At 45.4% G+C, this 22,844-nt stretch overlaps 1 protein-coding gene across 2 annotated transcripts in view; it reads right to left on the bottom strand.

The window, feature by feature from the left end:
• Window positions 1-22,180, bottom strand: part of galnt9 (polypeptide N-acetylgalactosaminyltransferase 9) — a 90,421-nt gene extending 68,241 nt beyond the window's left edge. For both annotated transcript variants that reach the window (XM_035529542.1, XM_035529543.1), the window contains exons 1-2: window positions 21,247-22,180; window positions 10,092-10,266 (exon numbers count right to left, since the gene is read on the bottom strand). In XM_035529542.1, coding sequence (XP_035385435.1) covers window positions 10,092-10,266; window positions 21,247-21,484 — 413 coding nt within the window. In that variant the 5' untranslated portion in view covers window positions 21,485-22,180. The remainder of the gene's footprint in view (window positions 1-10,091; window positions 10,267-21,246) is intronic.
• Between the last annotated feature and the right edge of the window lie 664 nt (window positions 22,181-22,844).

The raw sequence follows: 22,844 nt of genomic DNA, 5'->3' as shown, positions 1-22,844 counted from the left end.
CATTTTCCCACCAATGCCACAAAAGAGATTGTGTAAGATTTCTTAATTCTTTTGAAGATTTTGTGAGAGATGTGATCAGTTTCACATGCACTCATGACGGTATAACCACAATTACATCAGTGGTCTAATAAGACACTGAATTAAAACACTGAGTCTGGTCACTGGTACAGAGACAAACAGGGATGAAGAAAAGAGCGAGAGAGGGAGAGAGAAATTGAGAGAAGGGGAGAGAGAGAGAGAAATGTAGGCATGTTCATACTCTTCATAATGACCCAACAGTGCTCAGGTCAATTATTTGCAGAGTTGGAGTGAGGGATAGGGTTTAGGGTTAGGGTTAGGGTCAGGGTTATGTTAGGGTTATGGTTAGGGTTAAGTTAGGGTTACGGTTATGGTTAGGGTTAGGGTTAAATTAGGGTTACGGTTATGGTTAGGGTTAGGGTTAAGGGTGAGGGTTAGGGTCAGGGTGAGGGTTAGGGTCAGGATTAGGTTAGGGTAAGGGTTAGGGTTAGGGTTAAGGGTTAGGAGTAAGGTCTGGGTTAGGGTCAGGGTCAGGGTGAGGGTTAGGTTAGGATTAGGGTTAAGGGTTAGGAGTAAGGTCTGGGTTAGGGTTAGGGTTAGGGTCAGGGTGAGGGTTAGGTTAGGATTAGGGTTAAGGGTTAGGAGTAAGGTCTGGGTTAGGGTTAAGGTTAGGGTTAAGGTCAGGGTCAGGGTGAGGGTTAGGTTAGGGTTAGGGTTAAGGGTTAGGGTCAGGATTAGGTTAGGGTAAGGGTTAGGGACAGGGCTAAGGGTAAGGGTCAGGGTCAGGATTAGGGTTAGGGTTATGGGTTAGGAGTAAGGTCTGGGTTAGGGTTAGGATTAAGGTTAGGGTTAAGGGTAAATTCAGTGATAGGGTTCATATTTTGTGAAAATATTGCAAAGGTATATGGTTACACGTGTATTATAAATAAACATAGCTAATCACACTGCTGTAATCTCACATGACAGCCACTTGTTGGACACATGTCAGTGACCGGCTACGATCACTTTGGTATCAACAGAGAGACGAGCTAGACCATCCTGCAGAGCAGAAACAGTGCAGCCCCGTGTCCTAACCATGGACAGGCAGGTCTCTGCCAAAGGACAACACCTTCTTAAGGGACTATTGTTGGTGGTGGTGTTTTCTCCCCACACTCAATAGACTGCTTGGTTCTCAGACACTAACCCAAATCAACGCTAAAATGATGGCTACATTTCATGTGTGCTCACTTATGTAGTGATTTTATAGCCAGGAGGTTTAGGTCCCCCTCATGTCAAGCATTTTAAATTCCCCTATTCCTGCCACAAAAGTGTGCGTCTTCACAGATGACTGGACACTCAGAACACCGTTATCACCGTCCCTCTAAAAACGTCAGTCTTCAATCACCGTGACGACTGGGTGATGGGACAGAACACAGCCATCCCAGGACCTCTCAAATCTGACGCTAGCAAGAGTTGCCCCCCCCCCGACACCCCACACCCCACACACACACGATGTTTCTTTTCATCACCTTCTCTTCATTTCTTTTTCTGCACACACGCTTGCATATGACTACTGGCCTGGCAGCAGGTGGAAGTGACACATTCTCCCAGGAAGTGAGACACTCTCTTAGGAAGAGGCAGCAGTGTGGGGTTTGAGCTGCACTAGCAGTAAAAGCAGCAGACGGAACTCAGCATGGGCCACTGCACTCTTCACCACAGATCAGTCCAACACTGCTTCACACCAACGGCGTGCCAATGCACTCTGTGTGTGTGTGTGTGTGTGTGTGCGTGTGTGTGCGTGCATGTTTGTTGTAATTTGTTGTGTTCATAGGCAGTGGAACAACTGGCATATATAGAAGTATTAATATAGTAATCAGCCACAGGAGGATGCCCCCCCCCGCCTCTGAGTCTCGGTTCCTCTCCAGGTTTCTTCCTCGTGCTCCAGGGAGTTTTTCTTCACCACTGTCACGCTTGTCTTGCTCACTGGGGGCTTGGACTCTGACATTTGTAAAGCTGCTTTGTGACAACATCTGTTGTAAAGAGCGCTATAGAAATACATTTGACTTGACTAGACATTGAGCTACCCTAACCACTTCATTGGGAACACCTAGCTTGTATCTTACAGGTGCATTTTAAAGGTGAATAATAACAGACTGTGTCCCATCTGCTAGGCACCATAGGCCCTGTTCATCACTGGTCACTTTCTGACCGTAGGACCTCTTGTGTACAGATATGGTTTGGGAGGTGCGCCAGGGTCAACGCAGCAGTGCCCCTGGCATGGTAACGACTCATCCGTGGGTGTTGTGCTAGTATGTGTGAATCATGCACAGCAGTGGGGCTGGAGTTTGTATATGTGTCAGTCACTGATGGGCCAAGACTGGTCAGTCACTCAAAAATAGACAACCACAGCAAAGAGCTGAGCTGAGCTGAGATGAACTGAGTTGAGTTGAGTTGAGCTGACCTGAACTGGACTGAGCTGAGTTGAACTGAATTGGGCTGAGTTGAGTTGAGCTGAACTGATGCAATGACATCGTCCATGTCTACCCTGACTGTTAACTTTAAACACAGTTACAAATTAAGCTTCACTTAAAATGCATTTGTCATTTAACAGTTGTTAAGGGTGATATTAGTGTCTGTCCAGGGGTACATCCCCCCGTTCAACACCTGACAATAACATCTATAATAACATTATCTCTCATCTGTGTTCAGCATGACATAATAAAGTTTTAAATCATATCAGCATCTGCTATAGACTTCATGAGGAACTGGGTAAATAGCAAGATTATTTGTTTTTATGTCTTGGCTTCAATGGCTCTTAATTTCTGTATTACATTTTAACAGAATGATATGATCTTACATACTGATCTCTGCAAACAAGACTTTAATCTCTTCGCTCAGGAAGTTGCTTTATTTACTGTTAGTATAACACTTCACATAAGGTGCGAGACTCAGACTACAGCTACTGGTCTGGCATTACAGGAGAGGTAGGAAGCAGGTGGAGGGAAGCTGCTGTTAGGAAGCAGGTGGAGGGAAGCTGGTGTTAGGAAGCAGGTGGAGGGAAGCTGCTGTTAGGAAGCAGGTGGAGGGAAGCTGCTGTTAGGAAGCAGGTGGAGGGAAGCTGGTGTTAGGAAGCAGGTGGAGGGAAGCTGCTGTTAGGAAGCAGGTGGAGGGAAGCTGCTGTTAGGAAGCAGGTGGAGCTCCAGAGACTCGTCAAACTGACAACTAACCTGAGAACAGATTCTGGGGGTAAAACAAGGGTGACATGCAGAGCAGAGGGGCAACAGGGGGAAGGGCAACAATGGGGGTAACAGTGATGGGGGTAACAATGGTGGGGGGGCAACAGTAGTGGGGGAAACAGTGGTGGGAGGAACAGCAGTGGTGTGGGGGTTACAATGTTGGAAGAGGCAACCTAACCCTAACCCTAACCCTAACCCCTAACCCTAACCCTAACTCTAACCCTAACCCTAACCCTAACCCTAACCCTAACCCTAACCCCTAACCCTAACCCTAACTCTAACCCTAACCCTAAGTTACAATGTTGGAAGGGGCAACCTAACCCTAACCCTAACCCTAACCCTAACCCTAACCCTAAATTACAATGTTGGAAGGGGCAACCTAACCCTAACTCTAACCCTAACCCTAACCCTAACCCTAACCCTAACCTAACCCTAACCCTAACCCTAACCCTAACCTAACTCTAACCCTAACCCTAACCCTAACTCTAACCCTAACCTAACCCTAACCCTAACCCAAACTCTAACCCGAACCCTAACCCTAACCCTAACCCTAACTCTAACCCTAACCCTAACGCTAACCCTAACCCAAACTCTAACCCTAACCCCTAACCCTAACCCCTAACCCAAACTCTAACCCTAACCCTAACCCCTAACCCAAACTCCAACCCTAACCCTAACTCTAACCCTAACCCTAACTCTAACCCTAACCCTAACCCAACAGTAGTAGGGGCAACAGTGGTGGGAGGAACAGCAGTGGTGTGGGGGTTACAATGTTGGAAAGGGCAACCTAACCCTAACCCTAACCCTAACCTAACCCTAACCCTAACCCTAACTCTAACCCTAACCGTAACTCTAACCCTAACCCTAACCCTAACTCTAACCCTAACCCTAACCCTAACTCTAACCCTAACTCTAACCCTAACCCTAACTCTAACCCTCACCCTAACCCTAACCCTAACCTAACCCTAACCTAACCCTAACCCTAACCCCTAACCCCTAACCCTAACCTAACCCTAACGCTAATCTAACCCTAACCCCTAACCCTAACCCCTAACCCTAACTCTAACCTAACCCTAACCCTAACCCTAACCCCTAACCCTAACTCTAACCCTAACCTTAACCTAACCCTAACTCTAACCTAACCCTAACCTTAACCCCCAACCCTAACCTTAACCTAACCCTAACCCTGACCCCTAACCCCTAACCCTAACTCTAACGCTAACCCTAACCCCTAACCCTAACCCTAACCTAACCCTAACCCTAACTCTAAACTAACCCTAACCCCTAACCCTAACTCTAACCTAACCCTAACTCTAACCTAACCCCTAACCCCTAACCCTAACTCTAACCTAACCCTAACCCTAACCCCTAACCCAAACTCTAACCCTAACCCTAACCTGAACCCTAACCCTAACTCTAACCCTAACCCTAACCCCTAACCCAAACTCTAACCCTAACCCTAACCCCTAACCCTAACCCCTAACCCAAACTCTAACCCTAACCCTAACCCCTAACCCAAACTCTAACCCTAACCCTAACTCTAACCCTAACCCTAACCCTAACTCTAACCCTAACCCTAACCCAACAGTAGTGGGGGCAACAGTGGTGGGAGGAACAGCAGTGGTGTGGGGGTTACAATGTTGGAAAGGGCAACCTAACCCTAACCCTAACCCTAACCTAACCTAACCCTAACCCTAACCCCTAACCCTAACTCTAACCCTAACCGTAACTCTAACCCTAACTCTAACCCTAACCCTAACCCTAACCCTAACCCTAACTCTAACCCTAACTCTAACCTAACCCTAACCCTAACTCTAACCCTAACCCTAACTCTAACCTAACCCTAACCCTAACCCCAGCCCGTAACCCTAACTCTAACCTAACTCTAACCCTAACCCTATCTCTAGAACTACATACAGATATACTTACATTTATGAGCAGTTTTCTTTTTTTTTGTTAAATGAGTATCTAACCCTAACCCTAACCCTAACCCTAACCCCTAACCCCTAACCCAAACTCTAACCCTAACCCTAACCCCTAACCCAAACTCTAACCCTAACCCTAACCCTAACCCTAACTCTAACCCTAACCCTAACCCTAACCCAACAGTAGTGGGGGCAACAGTGGTGGGAGGAACAGCAGTGGTGTGGGGGTTACAATGTTGGAAAGGGCAACCTAACCCTAACCCTAACCCTAACCTAACCCTAACCCTAACCCTAACCCCTAACCCTAACTCTAACCCTAACCGTAACTCTAATCCTAACTCTAACCCTAACCCTAACTCTAACCCTAACCCTAACCCTAACTCTAACCCTAACCTAACCCTAACCCCTAACCCTAACCCTAACTCTAACCTAACCCTAACTCTAACCTAACCCTAACCCCTAACCCTAACCCCAACCCCTAACCCTAACTCTAACCTAACCCTAACCCTAACCCCTAACCCTAACTCTAACCCTAACCTTAACCTAACCCTAACTCTAACCTAACCCTAACCTTAACCCCCAACCCTAACCTTAACCTAACCCTGACCCCTAACCCCTAACCCTAACTCTAACCCTAACCCTAACCCTAACCCTAACCTAACCCTAACTCTAAACTAACCCTAACCCCTAACCCTAACTCTAACCTAACCCTAACCCTAACTCTAACCTAACCCCTAACCCCTAACCCTAACTCTAACCTAACCCTAACCCTAACCCCTAACCCAAACTCTAACCCTAACCCTAACCCTAACCTGAACCCTAACCCTAACCCTAACTCTAACCCTAACCCTAACCCTAACCCCTAACCCAAACTCTAGCCCTAACCCTAACCCCTAACCCAAACTCTAACCCTAACCCTAACCCCTAACCCAAACTCTAACCCTAACCCTAACTCTAACCCTAACCCTAACCCTAACCCTAACTCTAACCCTAACCCTAACCCAACAGTAGTGGGGGCAACAGTGGTGGGAGGAACAGCAGTGGTGTGGGGGTTACAATGTTGGAAAGGGCAACCTAACCCTAACCCTAACCCTAACCTAACCCTAACCCTAACCCTAACCCTAACCCCTAACCCTAACTCTAACCCTAACCGTAACTCTAACCCTAACTCTAACCCTAACCCTAACTCTAACCCTAACCCTAACCCTAACTCTAACCCTAACTCTAACCTAACCCTAACCCTAACTCTAACCCTAACCCTAACTCTAACCTAACCCTAACCCCAGCCCGTAACCCTAACTCTAACCTAACTCTAACCCTAACCCTATCTCTAGAACTACATACAGATATACTTACATTTATGAGCAGTTTTCTTTTTTTTTGTTAAATGAGTATCAATATATTGGACAACATTTAAACACTGAAATAAAACCGTGGTTGGTAGTGACGTCAGCTTTGCGGACAGGCGGTAGGTTTCCGAAGCTCCTGTATGCTGCAGTGTTCCGATAAGACCTCACATTTACAGTGACAACAGACGATCATTCAAAGCCAATTTCTACCACTCCCTTATCAGCATGTATTTTCAGTGAAGAAAGAAGAATGAGAGTTGTTTGACTGATGGGGCTTTGGCGTGATTTCTCTCTCTTCCAGCAGGGTGCCATTATTCTGCCTCCCTACTGGTTTGCTCTCGAGTCTTGTGAATAGAGTCCAAGCTGCAGACAGCAAATTTTTATGCAACTTGAGTTTTCATATATAAACCACAGAATATGCGACTGAATATCTATAGTTGACTAAGAGCAGACACCAGGAGATGGGAGATGGAGTTATGAGTGGTTGGAGTCGTAGGTGGATATAGGTGGAGTTATGAATGGATTGGGGGTGTAGAGTTATGGGCGGTTGGAGTCGTAGGTGGATATAGGTGGAGTTATGAATGGATGGAGGTGTAGAGTTATGGGCGGTTGGAGTCGTAGGTGGATATAGGTGGAGTTATGAATGGATTGGGGGTGTAGAGTTATGGGCGTTTGGAGTCGTAGGTGGATATAGGTGGAGTTATGAATGGATGGAGGTGTAGAGTTATGGGTGAGTGGGGGGTTTGTGGGAGATGAATGTCGCTGTGGGTGAGAAGAGGGAAACAATAGAAAGTGGAAATGTCTGAGCTGGTCTTGGCTGGGCTGGGTGATCTTTAGTTGTTAGTGGTGAACAGAATGCTAAAGTAAAGTAAAATCAGTTCCGTTACCCTGTTTACCAGACTGAAGTGTGTGTTATACTGTGAAGCCCCTAATGCAGTGGTTATCTAGACCCTAATACTGTAGTTATCTAGACCATAGCACTGTGTCTATCTAGACCTTAATACTGTAGTTATCTAGACCCCAATACAGTAGTTATCAAGCCCCTAGCATGGTGGTTATCTAGACCCCACCACAGTGGTTCTCTAGACCCTAGAACAATGGATTTCTAGACTGTAATACAGTGGTTATCAAGACCCTAATGCAGTGGTTAACTAGACCCTAGCATGGTGGTTATCTAGACCCTAATACAGTGGTTATCTAGACCCTAGCACAGTGGTTATCTAGACCCTAGTATGGTGGTTAGTTAGACCCTAGGACAGAGGTTATATAGACCCTAATACAGGGGTTATATAGACCCTAATACAGGGCTTATCTAGACCCTAGCACAGGTTATCTAAACCTTAATACAGTGGTTATCTAGACCCTAATACAGTGGTTACTTAGACCCTAATACAGTGGTTATCTAGACCCTAATACAGTGGTTAGTTAGACCCTAGGGCAATGGTTATATAGACCCTAATACAGTGGTTATCTAGAGCATAATACAGTGGTTATCTAGACCCTAGCACAGGTTATCTAAACCTTAATACAGTGGTTATCTAGTCCCTAGTACAGTGGTTAGTTAGACCCTAGGACATTGGTTATATAGACCATAATACAGTTGTTATCTAGACCCTAATATAGTGGTTATCTAGACCCACATACAGTGGTTAGTTAGACCCTAGGACAGTAGTTGCCTAGACCCTCATACAGTGGTTATCTAGAGCCTCTAAAAGGCATTCCCGGTTCTAGACCTGGAGACTTCATGCTCTATATGGTTTACCTGTTCACTCATACCAGTTTCCTCTTCTGCTAATCTGATAATAACTATAAGCTTTTACTGAGTTTGGTTCTAAAGTCTCAACTTTTTTTCTTTTTTTTTTATTTCACAATTTATCAAAAGCTAATTTTAATTTATGGGCTTGGAAAGTCCTTGGTGAAAGCGAAAAAAACAATTTGCTAAACATTTGCTAGATTTGTTAAAACAGGTGTGACATCATATTCCATTACAGTGGCAATGCAATTAGTTCATGTCGTCACTCAACAGCTGTTGACTGATTTTGGCTCAGTTCGTGTGTTTCTGTATTGTGCCTGTAACCTCGTAGGATTTGAAAGGATCCTTTTGGTAGTTCATCTCTCAAACCCGTGCTCTGGCCAGCTTCCCAGAACCAGGGCTGAGGTCCTGCCTTACCCAGGCAAACATTAGACCCATTTGAGTTTTAGAATAGATTAAAAACGCCTGATATTTCTCTTCTTTTCTTTGGCATAAATGTACGCAATGTCTGTGTTAGAGGACGGATTCCCTGTCACATTCCTCCTCTCTAATCTCTCTGTCCTTTTTCTTTCTCTCTTGGACTTTTCACTGACGTGCCGTCCTGTACAGTCATCAGTCCCTGCGAGGTTTCACACCAACCTGCTCACCGTGCTCAGCCTGAGGCGCACAACTGATCGTAAGCGCCGCATACGTCTGAACCGTCGAAGCACAGTGACCTGAGCTGACCTCTCTCCGGATCGCTTGACATCGCTGCTCATCATCCAGTTTAAACCCACTCCCAAAATCGAATGCTCAAAAGAAGGGAGAATGAAGGAATGAAGGAAGAGAAAGAAAAGCAGCCTGTCACTGTAAACGCAGTTCACGGGCTTCCAGCAGGGCTGAGGAACCAATGGGATTCCAGTCAAAAGCAGGAAGCAACTGTACTAGCTCGTCCACCCGGGATTATTTTTATCCGGTAAGAGAACGCTTGTCCTATTTTAGGCTTCCACTCTTACTCGCTGCCTTTCAGATGGAGCTAAATAATCTACAGTTATTTTTCTCCCGCCGTTTACCACAGTATGCAGTCTGACCGCATCATTGTGTTTTCTCCACCTCTACCCGGGACAACAAACTCCCGGCCCACCCTTGGTGGCAAAACGTAACGCGAAGCCGGAGTCGGGCGAGGACCACCGAGATGAGGAGGTGGAGAAACGGGGGTCATTACCTACCTGTCTGAGGCATCACAGACAGCACTACAAGTCCCGATACTCACGCTCAGTGATGGGGACACAGAAGCAATACAACAATCCTCATGCCCATATCAGATTAGAAAGGTCATTATGAATGATCGTTAATCTCTCAGGTCTAGGAACATCTACAATGTCTTATTCTCTGTATTATTTTACATTATGTGTCGTTCTTTAGCATTAGTGTAGCAACGTGATCTGAACATGCCACGCTCACTGCGTTTGTCGCTGTTGACTCACATACACACTGCCAGTGCTCTCCTCCTGGGTGCAAAACTGGAGGAAAGTTATTTAGTCATGTGGCTATTTATAATTCTCCTTCTCTCCCTACACGGTCTAAAAACCTCCCTGAAACATTATTGGTTATGAGGGTCCTGGACCCTGAAAACCACAGTGCAAAGAGGATCTTTGTGCCTTTAAAGTCTTCAGATAAAAGTTGGTCAGGATTTTTATATATATATATACATATATATGTTGCAGGACTGAATATAGTATGTGCTTGTATGCTTGTGAATCTGCAGGTTTTGTGTGTGTGTGTGTGTGTTTGTGTGTGTGTGTGTGTGTGTGAGTGCGCGCGTGTGTGTGTTCTGGGGCAGTAGACTCACTTCTTGGGCCTGTAGTCTGGGATGTTCCTGTCCAGAGAGATGCGGTCACTGAGCTGGGCGTTGTAGCCATACTCCTCATATCTGCCCTCCTGACTGTCCTCCCCCAGAGTGGCAGCAGCTCCACCCTGGCCCAGACCCCCTGGACCCTCCACCAGACCCATGGGCTTGGCTAGACCTGCAGCACACACACACACACACACACACACACACACACACACACACACACACACACACACACACACACACACACACACACAGAGGATGACAGACATTTCAGTTAAACTGTTATAATACCACAAACAAAGGATCTTCAGAAGGAACACTTTTCATTATTCATTATTCACATCGGTGACTGCCACAGACACAGTGACGGCACAGGTGATGCTCTGGGCCACAGACGCTGTGCTATGTGAGGAAGAGAAGGATTGTGTATTAAACTAACACATCCAACATCCACGGGGTTCCTTTAGATCCAGTTGGACATGAACGGGCGCTCAGAGAGCTAATCCAACACTGCATGGAAACTCAGAAATAAATAAATAAAATAAAATACAAATGGTTGTATTACCTTACATTTCCTAACTCCTCACTAATCAGAATTTAATGAAAACAAAACCAACTTGTTTACAGTATCATTAGACATTCCAGAGATCTGAGAACTATGATCGGCCTCTAAAAGCTCGCAGCTCAGTTTTAACTTTACAGTTTGAATTAGAAAAAATATGAAAACGTACAATTCCAGTCAAAGGTTCACTCAAATTCCAAAAGTATTATCACTGTGAGGATTCAGGATGAGTGAGCATCAAACACTCAAACACACAAACACTCAGACGCTCAAACGCTCAGACGCTCAAACGCTCAGACACTCAGACACTCAAACACTCAAACACTCAAACTCTCAAACACTCAGACACTCAAACACTCAGACACTCAGACACTCAGACTCAGGTCATTGCACATGTCTCATTACCTCCCAGTCATTTTCTCTTGCCATCTGAGCAGGTGACATCCAATTTCACAACTTAAGATTCAAATCTCGAGGATGTTCCCTTCTTAAATGACAGGACAGTGAAAAGAACGGAGACCTTACAAATTCCTTTTTACTTTGACATTTAAAATAACGAAGTTCTCTGCCTGTGCGGATTTATTAAAGATGGGAGACTGTCCTCCCCCAGAGGACAGTCATGATAAAAACATTATCGCTCGCTGTGCAAAATGATAAGGAGGAACACAGAGCCTCGGGCATTCAACATTCCTGGGACCCTAAAACGGGATTTGCGATGGGCACATTCCCATTCCCGGGACCCTACGCACAGCCGTGCTGTGTGCTCATCTACACATATCCAGCACTCATGATACTACTCTCGTCTTCCCTTGAGAATTCACATGACACCATCGTATTCCCATATTCAACATTTAAAGAAAGTGAGACCAGATGGTGTGTGTGAGTATATTTTGTGTGTGTGTATGTGCGTGTGACTGCATGTGTGCTTGTGCGTGTCTGTGTGCACGTGTTTGTATGCACATATGTGCGAGTGCGATGTGTGTGTGTGTGTGTGTGTGTGTGTGTGTGTGTGTGTGTGTAGTGTGCGGGTTGGCGGTGCTGAGTGTGATTGTAGTCAGTGTGTTTGCCCTCACTGGTGTGTGTGTGTGTGTGTGTGCCACATCCTCAGCCCTGTGGCACCAAATGCCAGCTCCAGCAGCCCTCCTGCCCTGGCAGGGGCAGTCCTGGACACTCCTGCCCCAGAGAGAGCAGTCTTAGATACTCCAATAACGTTGTCATTAAACGGTTGGTTCCAAAACAGGAGTGTGTTGTTAGCAGGGCTCTGTGCTGTGCACAGTGTGGACATGTTTAACACACTCACAATACTGCTGAGATTCTCTGTCCTGATACTGAGACTTGGATTTATAATACAACATCTATACCATCAGACATTACAGGGTGTGGGTGTGATTGTGGGTAGGGCAGTGATGTCTCAGTGGTTAAGGTACTTGACTAGTAATCAGAAGGTTGCCAGTTCAAGTACTACCACTGCCAGGTTGCCATTGTTGGGCCCCTGAGTTCAAGGTGTACTTAGTCATAATTGTAAGTCGCTTTGGATAAAAGCGTCAGCTAAATGCCATAAATGGGCAACACTGCTGTTGAAGGTCTATGCTGTTTGCTTGTAGGCAATTCTGCACTGAGGAGTTTCATCAGTGAGCTCTACAGTGGAGTGGCTGTCAGTAATCATGTGACCACAACACATATATCCTTAAGGATTCCTTTTCTCTATGAGCGACCACTGCAGTTATAGACATATCTGACTTAAGCAAATGCTAAGAGCTTTTATCCTGAATGCTGTTTAATAGCCCTGTAGAGCATCTAGCTGTCACACATCTGCTAATGCGATCCGTAGCAGGACAGAAAAGGGGTGGTCTGGGATGGAGGGAGGTCTAGGATGGAGGGAGGTCTATGATGGGGGAGGTCTGGGATGGAGGGAGGTCTATGTTGGGGGGGGGTCTATGATGGAGGGAGGTCTATGTTGGGGGGGTCTGGGATGGAGGGAGGTCTAGGATGGAGGGAGGTCTATGTGGGGGGGGGTCTATGATGGAGGGAGGTCTATGTTGGGGAGGTCTATGATGGAGGGAGGTCTATGTTGGGGGGGTCTGGGATGGAGGGAGGTCTAGGATGGAGGAGGTCTGTGATGGCTGTGTAATTTACTGCTCCAGTCCGGAGGAACTGGGCTTGTTTCAGTGGTTGCTAATAAACTTACTGCAAGAGAAATTTCACTTTGAGAATGCCCTGAGGAGTTGTTTGTGTTTGTTACAAAGCCTTCTCAGAGATGCTGAGTCATTGTTTTTGTTTGCTTACGTGTGTGTGTGTGTGTGTGTGTGTGTGAGTGTGTGTGTGTGTGTGAGTGTGTGTGCTTGGTGATGAGTTGCTTTGATGGCTATAAAACAAGACAGGAAAGTGCAGGAGTGTCTGAAAGTGGGGGTTGGGGAGGGGAGTTGGGAGGGTTAAATGCTGAGACGGGTGTGTGTGTGTGTGTGTGTATGTGTGTGTGTGTGTGTGTGTGTCTGTGTATGTGTGTGTGTGTGTGTGTGTGTGTGTGCGTGTGTGTGTGTGAGAGTGTGTGTGTGTGTGTGTGTGTATCTGTGTATGTGTGTGTGTGTGTATGTGTGTGTGTGTGTGTCTGTGTGTGTATGTGTGTGTGTGTGTGTGTGTGTGTGTGTGTGTATGTGTGTGTGTGTGTGTGTGTGTGTGTGTGAGAGTGTGTGTGTGTGTGTGTATGTGTGTGTATGTGTGTGTGTGTGTATGTGTGTGTGTGTGTGTGTGTATGTGTGTGTGTGTGTGTGTGTGTGTGTGTGTGTGTGTGTGTGTGTGTGTGTGTGTGTGTATGTGTGTGTGTGTGTGTGTGTGTGTGTGTGTGTGTGTGTGTGTGTGTGTGGTCGTTAAGGTTGGTTTCTACTGACACTGCTTTGCTTCTTGCATTGTAAGGTAATTATAGGAACTTGTACCTAATTATCAAATAAACCATTGAAAGTTGGGTTGGAAAATCAAGCACTTTGTCCAAAAGGGTCTGTGCAGCACACAATGTAAACATTAAAAATTCCCAAATATTCTCTTATGTCTGATGATACTTATATCTGCAACACCAACATAAACAGACCGTCCTCTTCCTGTAAGATACTCGGTAGTTCAACCATGCTCCTAAAACAGATTCACCATTCTCAATGTGAGCGCTTTTAAAATACTGCACTGCACCTCACCACTGGTGCGTGTCACTCGTGTTTACGCTGCTGAGGTTCCGAGTTTTGCCCCTTTTACCACCGCCTGCCGTTTAAAATGATGCCACGTGCAAGTGAAACAGTTCTGCGCTATTCTGTGTCCTGAGGGAGAGATTTAGTGTGTGTTTGAGATATAAAAACGCATTAAACACTGAATTAACTTTTATGGGGAGGCATTTAGTGGCTGCTTGGCATATATCTAAATGCTGAGTCGATGAATTTGAAATCTGAAGCACTGACAAATACCTACATAAGTCTTATTAATGGTTTAGAGTTAAAAATACATGACCTGTTTATTTAAGAGGACTTTTCAGCTCCCCTTCTCCTCCTGTTCCCCCCTTTATTCTCTCTCTCTCTCCCTCCCGCTCTCTGTAATGATGATGGCTGTCAAGACCCAGTCTTCTCACTTTAATAGGCCGTTTGGCTCTTCTGTCTTAGCTCCTTAAAACGAGCTACATGGACGTGTCCTGATGAAGGCTGTTCCAGAAGAGTGTACGCTTCCAAATCAACAGAATGGATCAAATTCCAGGTAATCAGAAAGTGTCCTGCCTTCGTGTTCACTCTGTATATTGTTCTATATATCAGAAAGTGTCCTGCCGTGGTCATGACAGCTTTTATTTCTTTATTATTGATTTAATAACCTTCTTAATCTCCTTTGTTCCTCTCCTGTTCTCTCAGGTCACAACATAACAGCAGCAGAAAAAGCCCCACCCACACCCGCCCACATGACTGTAGCCCCGCCCCTGCAGCAGTGCCAAGCGCCTCAGTGCACTCTGAGGAGAGTGCTGAAGCGCAGGCATGGTGCTAATGAAGCACGTGTCTCAGGATCCTGAGCATTTTTAGTGGACAAAGCATTTTTTAAAACATTTTGTGAAATTATACAATTACAAATGTGTGGTTAAGGCAATGGTGACGAACTATTTTTGGAGAGTCAGGGAGGACACACTGAGCTGACCTTCTGCCATCAGACAGCATCAGGCCTGATTTGTTGGCATCAGATAGAAAATCAGGAATTTGTTGAGGTGCTCCCCAACATCTGTGGCATGTGGTCACAGTTTCCCATTTTAAAACATTCCCAGGGAATGTTCTTTGCAGGCATGTGGAAATCTGCATTAAAAACACATCGATTCTGACCTGCACGTTTTAATCAAGGGTCGAAATCTTTCACAACATGGGGGGGTCTTTTTTTTTTTTTGTCGGTAAACCATCAAAAACGGCCTCTCTGACCCTTCTTGATGGGTGGATGCATAATTTAGAGCGTTCCTGACGGAGGCGTTCCTGACCTAGACGAGTTACTGCCAGTGTGTTCTGCAGCAGGGAGCTGCGCCTGGACACACAGCAGCTGCACGGGCGCGGGATTAATCCACCGTGTGCGCCATGTTGTGTGGGGTTTTCTGAAACAGCAACCCACACTGCAACAGGACTACGAGCAAAAAAACTCAGAAAGCAGAAAACAGGACTGCTGCACGTTTGTGGTAAATGTTCATGTTGGTCACTGATGTACGCGGCGTGTTGTGTGTTCAACACCGTCACCTACATAAATGTAAAATGCATAAAGGATTTTTGCCGCATTGTGACTTGATCTCCTGAGGCAGGGCGCTAGGCTAGTGTTGTATTTTGCTACATGGAAAGTAGATTTGTTGTGCTAACTAGAGAACAGGTGGAACATTTTTCGTTACCATGTGCAATTTTATGGATGGTAGAAGCTGAAGAAGAGAAGAGACTGACTCTGTTTGCGTCAGAAGGAGCCTGTTTGAAGTGTCAGTTTGGCGTGTCCTTATCCTAGCAAATCACAGATGGTGTGACCTGTAGGAAGGTTTTTGGAACCGTGACAGACCATAACTCAGGACATCAGTGACCAACATGAACATTTACCACAAACGTGCAGCAGTCCTGTTTTCCAAAAACATTCCTACAGGTCACACCATCTGTGATTTGCTGACACTTCAAACAGGCTCCTTCTGACGTAAACAGAGTCAGTCTCTTCTCTTCTTCAGCTTCTACCATCCATAAAATTGCACATGGTAACGAAAAATGTTCCACCTGTTCTCTAGTTAGCACAACAAATCTACTTTCCATGTAGCAAAATACAACACTAGCCTAGCGCCCTGCCTCAGGAGATCAAGTCACAATGCGGCAAAAATCCTTTATGCATTTTACATTTATGTAGGTGACGGTGTTGAACACACAACACGCCGAGTACAGGCGACGGTGTTAAACCCACAACACGCCGCGTACATCAGTGACCAACATGAACATTTACCACAAACGTGCAGCAGTCCTGTTTTCTGCTTTCTGAGTTTTTCTGCTCGTAGTCCTGTTGCAGTGTGGGTTGCTGTTTCAGAAAACCCCACACAACATGGCGCACACGGTGGATTAATCCCGCGCCCGTGCAGCTGCTGTGTGTCCAGGCGCAGCTCCCTGCTGCAGAACACGCTGGCAGTAACTCGTCTAGGTCAGGAACGCCTCCGTCAGGAACGCTCTAAATTATGCATCCACCCATCAAGAAGGGTCAGAGAGGCCGTTTTTGATGGTTTACCGACAAAAAAAAAAAAAGACCCCCCCCATGTTGTGAAAGATTTCGACCCTTGATTAAAACGTGCAGGTCAGAATCGATGTGTTTTTAATGCAGATTTCCACATGCCTGCAAAGAACATTCCCTGGGAATGTTTTAAAATGAGAAAATGTGACCACAAGTCACAGATGGTGGGCAGCACCTCAACAAATTCCTGATTTTCTCTCTGATGGCAACAAATCTGGGAGAAAACACAACAGTTATTTCCCATTCCACGCCAAAGGGAACGATGCATGCAATACACATGGGATTATCGCAGAGGCAAACGTGATCCTGCCGGTTGACAGATATGACCACTGACTCATCACTACACATTACACATACAGCAAGTGCCTTTGTCGCGCTGTCAATAATCTCCAGGGTGGCGCGTCCTGTGGTACGTTGAGTGGTTTATTAGGTTGAAGATGAATCACAGTGTCCTTTTCTCTTCAACTGGATGTCCTTTTGAAGAACCACACAAACAGCTAATGCCAAACGCTGGAAACTATACGTGAACAAGTAGGGAAACGACTCTTCAGGATTTCGTAATTTCCGTTAATGTGATATTTTCATTACATCAGTTTCATTTGCAATGCAAGAGGCCTGTACAAGATACATGCACACCGCACTCCTGTGTCCTGTGCTAGGGAACAGATGGGAGAGAGAAACTGACTGCGTTCCTATACCTGCTGTAACCAAACACACACACACGCCAGTGGAACTGGCCATCAGTCGATCTGTGGTTTTTATTAACCAGTCTGATAAAGATGTTTTCTGTTCTCATATAAATAGCTGCTTCTGACTGGTTTCACATGCATCTGAAAAATGACCTCAGAGTTTCCAAAAAACCAGCCCTTTGTGTTAATCTGAGATTAAGCAGTGTGCTTCATCACAGCTAAGGTAGGATATGGGGCATTGGTGAGAAATCTTTGCATAAGGGTACCTTTCATCTGAAGCAAACCTTCAGTTCTGAGACATCACTGAGTAATTTCTTTTAAAAGGAAAATAACAAATATTGGAGATGACAAGGCACTAGTTTGTCCGTCAACAGTCAACAGAGTCAGAGAGCTTCTAGCACTCACATAAAAATTGCAGTGTGCTGCAAAAAAAAGAAAAATACACCCTCTGTGTTGAAAAAATGAACAGTTCTTCTTTCTTTTCTTTGTTTGTCCAGACCCTAGTTTGCTTTGTTTGGTATGGACAAGACATTAGTATGACGAGCCCTGCTTTGACTAGCTTTGAAGTGTGGATGGTTTTACAGACGTCCTCTAAATGTTACTGTCACTTGGCTTAAACTGCAGGCTTAATATTGCTGGCTCGATAAACAGCTAAAAAATACGGGTAAATACCTCAAATCACCACAGCATCAGCAAAAAAACAACAACAAAACAAACAAACAAACAAACAAAAACCACAGCAAAGTCTTCAAACAGCAACAGTTTCAGCTGATTACAGAATATTCATGGACCTGGACAGAACAGGCGTGGACACAGAAGACTGTCCTCGCACGACAAAAAAACCCAACCAACCCTTCAGGGTGGATCTATGTGGCGGCAGCTCCGTTTCATAAAGGAGGCCATGTTAGGGGGCATTTCTCTGGAGCGGCACCTATTGGCTTATCTCCAAATGAACGAAAGATAATTCAAGCTGACGTGGTATGCCCCTTCGTACTCAAACGATGCCGGACCTTCAGAATAACAACAGGATAAATCCGAAGGTTCTCGGGGACAATCGGGAAGTGCCATGGCCAGCATCGCGGTGGGAGGAGAGGAGAGACAGCTTCATGATTTAAGAAGGACGTTAAAGGAAGGAGAAAGTGCTCAGAGTCTCCGGAAGAAGGAACATCCACCAGAGAGCTGGGTGTCGCAGTGACATTCAGCACAGGAAGTAAATAAACTAATGAATAAATGAATTAATTAATTTTGTAAATTATCCTTTCTATTTCAGACTGAACCACGTTCATTTATTTCCTAGCCATTGGAGCTAATAATTACACACCTAGGAGTAGCCTAAGAATAATTATACAGTAATAATTCTACTGTAGAGCTCAGTTATTATGATTATTTTTTGCATGTTCCACATTCTCTTATTCTGTCTGCTGTATAATATCTCATTCTGTCTGCTGTGTAATATCTTATTCTCTCTGCTGTATAATATCTCATTCTGTCTTCTGTATATCTCATTCTCTCTGCTGTATAATATCTCATTCTCTCTGCTGTATAATATGCTGTATAATATCTCATTCTGTCTGCTGTATAATATCTCATGCTGTATAATATCCCATTCCGTCTGCTGTATATCTCATTCTTTCTGCTGTATAATATGCTGTATAATATCTCATTCTGGATGCTGTATAATATCTCATTCTGTCTGCTGTATAATATCTCATGCTGTATAATATCTCATGCTGTATAATATCTCATTCTGTTTGCTGTATAATATCTCATTCTGTATAATAACTCATTCTGTCTGCTGTGCAATATCTCTTTCTGTCTGCTGTATAATATCTCATGCTGTATAATATCTCAATCTGTTTGCTGTATAATATCTCATTCTGTCTGCTGTACAATATCTCATGCTGTATATGTTTTAGCTCCTCTGGCCAAGGTGATACACATATTATAGAACTTTACGAACAGTTGATCCTCTAACCAATCACATGGCACCATCATGTCCAATCCACACCTGACTAGTGAGCGTTCTGTAAGTGTTAGATGAATCACAGTGTTCATGTGATCCTAAAAACTTTGGTCAAAATAACTGAAGGTCAGTATTTGACTGTCACTTCAACATCCGCTATTCTGTTTATGGTGCGCTGTGACATCTGAGACCAGGCCAGACGCATATAAAATAAACCGGGTTTATTTTATAGCAAAACAAGCAACAATTGTAAACGGAAACAGACGAGGGTAATAGCCAGAGATATATCAGGGACACGCTCAGTGGGATGTGCTCAGTACTCGCGATAGAAAAGCGATAATACATTGCACTGAATGAATGGAACAGGAGACTAAATAGCGTAGCAAAGATGCCATACAGGTGACACTAGTAAACTGGTGAGGAAGAGCTGATGAGTGATGAGGTTGTGCTAGGGAAGACGGGAGTTGTAGTCATGGACTGGGGCGGTTGCGTGACATGCGCTCTCCGCAGAGTGAGACCTGGTGTCTCTACGCTCTGTTTGTGTTAAACATGTCCTAGCTACCAACCCTCTGCATCGGTGTCCCAGTACTGACCACAGCACTTCTGCTGGTCACATATTACTGGTACTGAACCACTCAATCACACTGATATGTACAAAGCAGCAGCAACCCTACTTGTCATGACAGTCATACACATCACATCCCTGCCTCTGGGAAACCTGCGCTCAGAACAGGGTAGAGGGGGCTGACATGCTTTATGAAAACAGACACGTCACTGTATATAGTAGCTAATCTATAGAGTACATCTATAAGATTCGTGTATCGTACAGGTGTATCTTACACCTATAGAGGATATCTATAAGATTAGTGTATATTCTACACCTATGGGGTATATCTACACCTATAGAATAGTGTACCCTACACCTATAGAGTATATCTGTGAGATCCGTGCATCATACAGGTGTATTTCTTGTCGGCATTAGGTGTAGCTACAAGGTAGGTGTTGAGTTTATACATTCACAATATGTAGCATTGTAATCACAGTATTTTGTCTATACATCAGCAAGTAACCTTTTTATAACAGTGTAGCTCCTTGGTGTATAATGAGACTATGATTGCATGTATCTGTACAGAGCAGCTTCTCAGATACCACCACGGAATGGTAGCAAACACCCATGGTGAGGTTTTTTCCTAATATATAGCACATGAATAAATGAAGCCACAGTCCCTGTAGTAACAGTGAAAGAACTCATGTCAAGTGAGTGCACCAGTGGCTAATTACCGCTCCTCTATGTCCCCACACAGCACCTCAGCCCGACAGGATGTGGCAGAGCTCAGCGTCAGCATCCCCGTGCCTCCATTCAGACTGCCACAAACCACAACAACATGACAGGAAGGCCTTCAGTGTGGCTCGCGTTAAAGTCAGCATCACGGCTCAGAACCCGGCCAGTCCACAAACACAGCAGCTTCCAACACGTGCGTCTCAGCACATCCTGCTCGCTGGCTAGTTTGGGTGTGTGAGAGCACATTGAGTACCGATATGTGCTGTGTAAAGGGCAAATCTAGGTGCACGCCTGAGAAACTCATCTGTGTGGCCAGAAATACCCACACAACAAAACCCCAATATCTCTTCACTCTGACTTTGTCAATATTAATACCGCACCACTACAAGAGACAGCCTGGTTCTGAGACAGCTTTATGTATCTTATACATGAGAACGGCATCTTAACTCTGTGTAATGCCATGTTTGTATTTAAAGGTGATAAAAACGGTTAAAAACTATTTGAACATGTGATTTCTGTTTTTATACAAATACTTTCAATTATATGATTAGATTTAGGATTATTTATTGTGTCTGCACTTACAAAGTAGCATATCTGAGCCCAGTTTACTGAGCAAATCCAGAAGGTTACAGCGACTTTAAGGGATACTGCCAGATGGTTTAAGAAATATTATTTTCAAGGCGTTATTTTAAAATAATAAGAAGACAAGGAATGTTTTTAGAATTCTGTGCAGGACACTTCACTAGTGTGAACCAGCAAAACTTTTAAATGCTATTGGCTGTAAGAGACATGCCAGATACTGTACATAATGCTGACTTTAACGTGAAGGCAGGCTGGGCTCTAAGCGGTCCCTGTCTGCAGCTGTTGTCCATTCGACTGCTTCATCCTACACGGGCTCGAGACTTCCTCACCGTTTAACTGGTTGTACACCACATCCTCCAGCCTCTCCAGTCTCTGCAGAATGGACTGTCTATCCAAGCTGGCCGCTTTCCCGCTCCTACTCCGGAGTCTCGGGTCTGCTGGTCGCCCGCCGCGCAGGAGCTCCTCAGAGCGGTCCTGGATCCTGCAGTACACCGAGAATAGGATGATCCCGACGAACACCACGATGTTAACTGTCAGCAAAGTTTTGATTTTGCGTGGCACAGCCATCAAAGCCAGGCAGGCGGCGGACGCACGGTGCAAACTCTAGAAATGTTATTGCATTTAGAGGCTCTTGTGGAAGGACAAAGCCTTGAGCACGGATGCCCTCCGCGTGCCTCCTCGGAGCGCTATCCTTTCAGCACCACGAGCCGGGGAGGCTAAGCGCGCGCGGACCCTGCGCTCGCGTACACCTGCTGCGTTGTGTCGGGCTGCAGACGGATTTTTCGCTGGTCTCGAGCAGAGATCACGAACATCTCGTGGCGCCTCAGCTTTTGATGAGCCTCATTATCGCGTGCAAGCGCTGCCTCTACGCTGTAGACGAGATCTCGTGCTAGCCCGCCTTCGACACGAGCGGACCTTCGCAACCAAGGGCAGAGACGACACTGCGCTTCAGAGGACACAGGACGGAGGACAGGACAGGACAGAGGACAGGACAGGGCTCCAACAGGCGCTGCTGCTGTCGGTCCATGGCAGGCGCGGGTCTACCGCGCGCAGCATCCCCCGCGCGGCTTAGAAACGATTCTGCCGAGCGAGATGTCACAACGCGCGCGCTCCCTCGAACCTGGGAAATCGCGAAAATGTTCGCGCAGCTTGTCGACGGGAGAAGGTTTCCTCGGGTGCTGTCAGACAAAGCCCGTGTCGGTAGTACACTGCACGGTGAGCCAGTCTCTTAGTCCCTCACGCTCCCGCGTGCTCTCCACATCCCGCCCTCTCGCGCTCGCTCGCGCTCTTGCACGAGCTCCTCGGCAGAACGCAGAGACGCGGTGACGTCGCCAAACTCATAAATATTCAGATAGTGTTTGGGTATGAAATACTTGAAGATGATAGATGATGCGGAGAGTTTGGGTCGGATTACAACGTGATGCTTTCGCTCCTGTTTACCAAAAGCATTATAACTTGCAGCGACAAAAAAAACCACAACATACTGGCATTCTTTAGCCCCTTAAATAATTGTCAGAAAATGTAATATGTGGTAAACTCTTGAAATAACACACACACACACACACACACACACACACACACACACACACACACACACACACAGAGTAAATTAGCACTGATCAAAATGAGAAAGCGCTTCTATTTGATGAGTAAAATGGCTGCTGAAATCATTCTCATTACAACAAACACAGATTTATTCAGTGTGCATTACGCTCCCCAGAAAAATGAAACCGCTGACAGAAAGAGACTGAGTAGACAGGATCCAGTGTCACAGTTCTTTTATTTTATGTCATGTCTAGTGGACAGACATGTCGTGTTGCCTGTGTGGAAAGTTCAAACAGAATGTTCGTTGATGACATTTCATTCGACACCTGGACTTAAAAAAATTTATTTTCTTTCTTTTTTTTTTACCCGACTTGAGTTCTAG

This window comes from Electrophorus electricus, chromosome 9 (genome assembly GCF_013358815.1).
Source record: "Electrophorus electricus isolate fEleEle1 chromosome 9, fEleEle1.pri, whole genome shotgun sequence".
In the NCBI taxonomy this organism is placed as follows: domain Eukaryota; kingdom Metazoa; phylum Chordata; class Actinopteri; order Gymnotiformes; family Gymnotidae; genus Electrophorus; species Electrophorus electricus.
The sequence above is the reverse complement of the archived record's forward strand: the minus strand, read 5'-3'. Positions and strand labels throughout refer to the sequence as shown.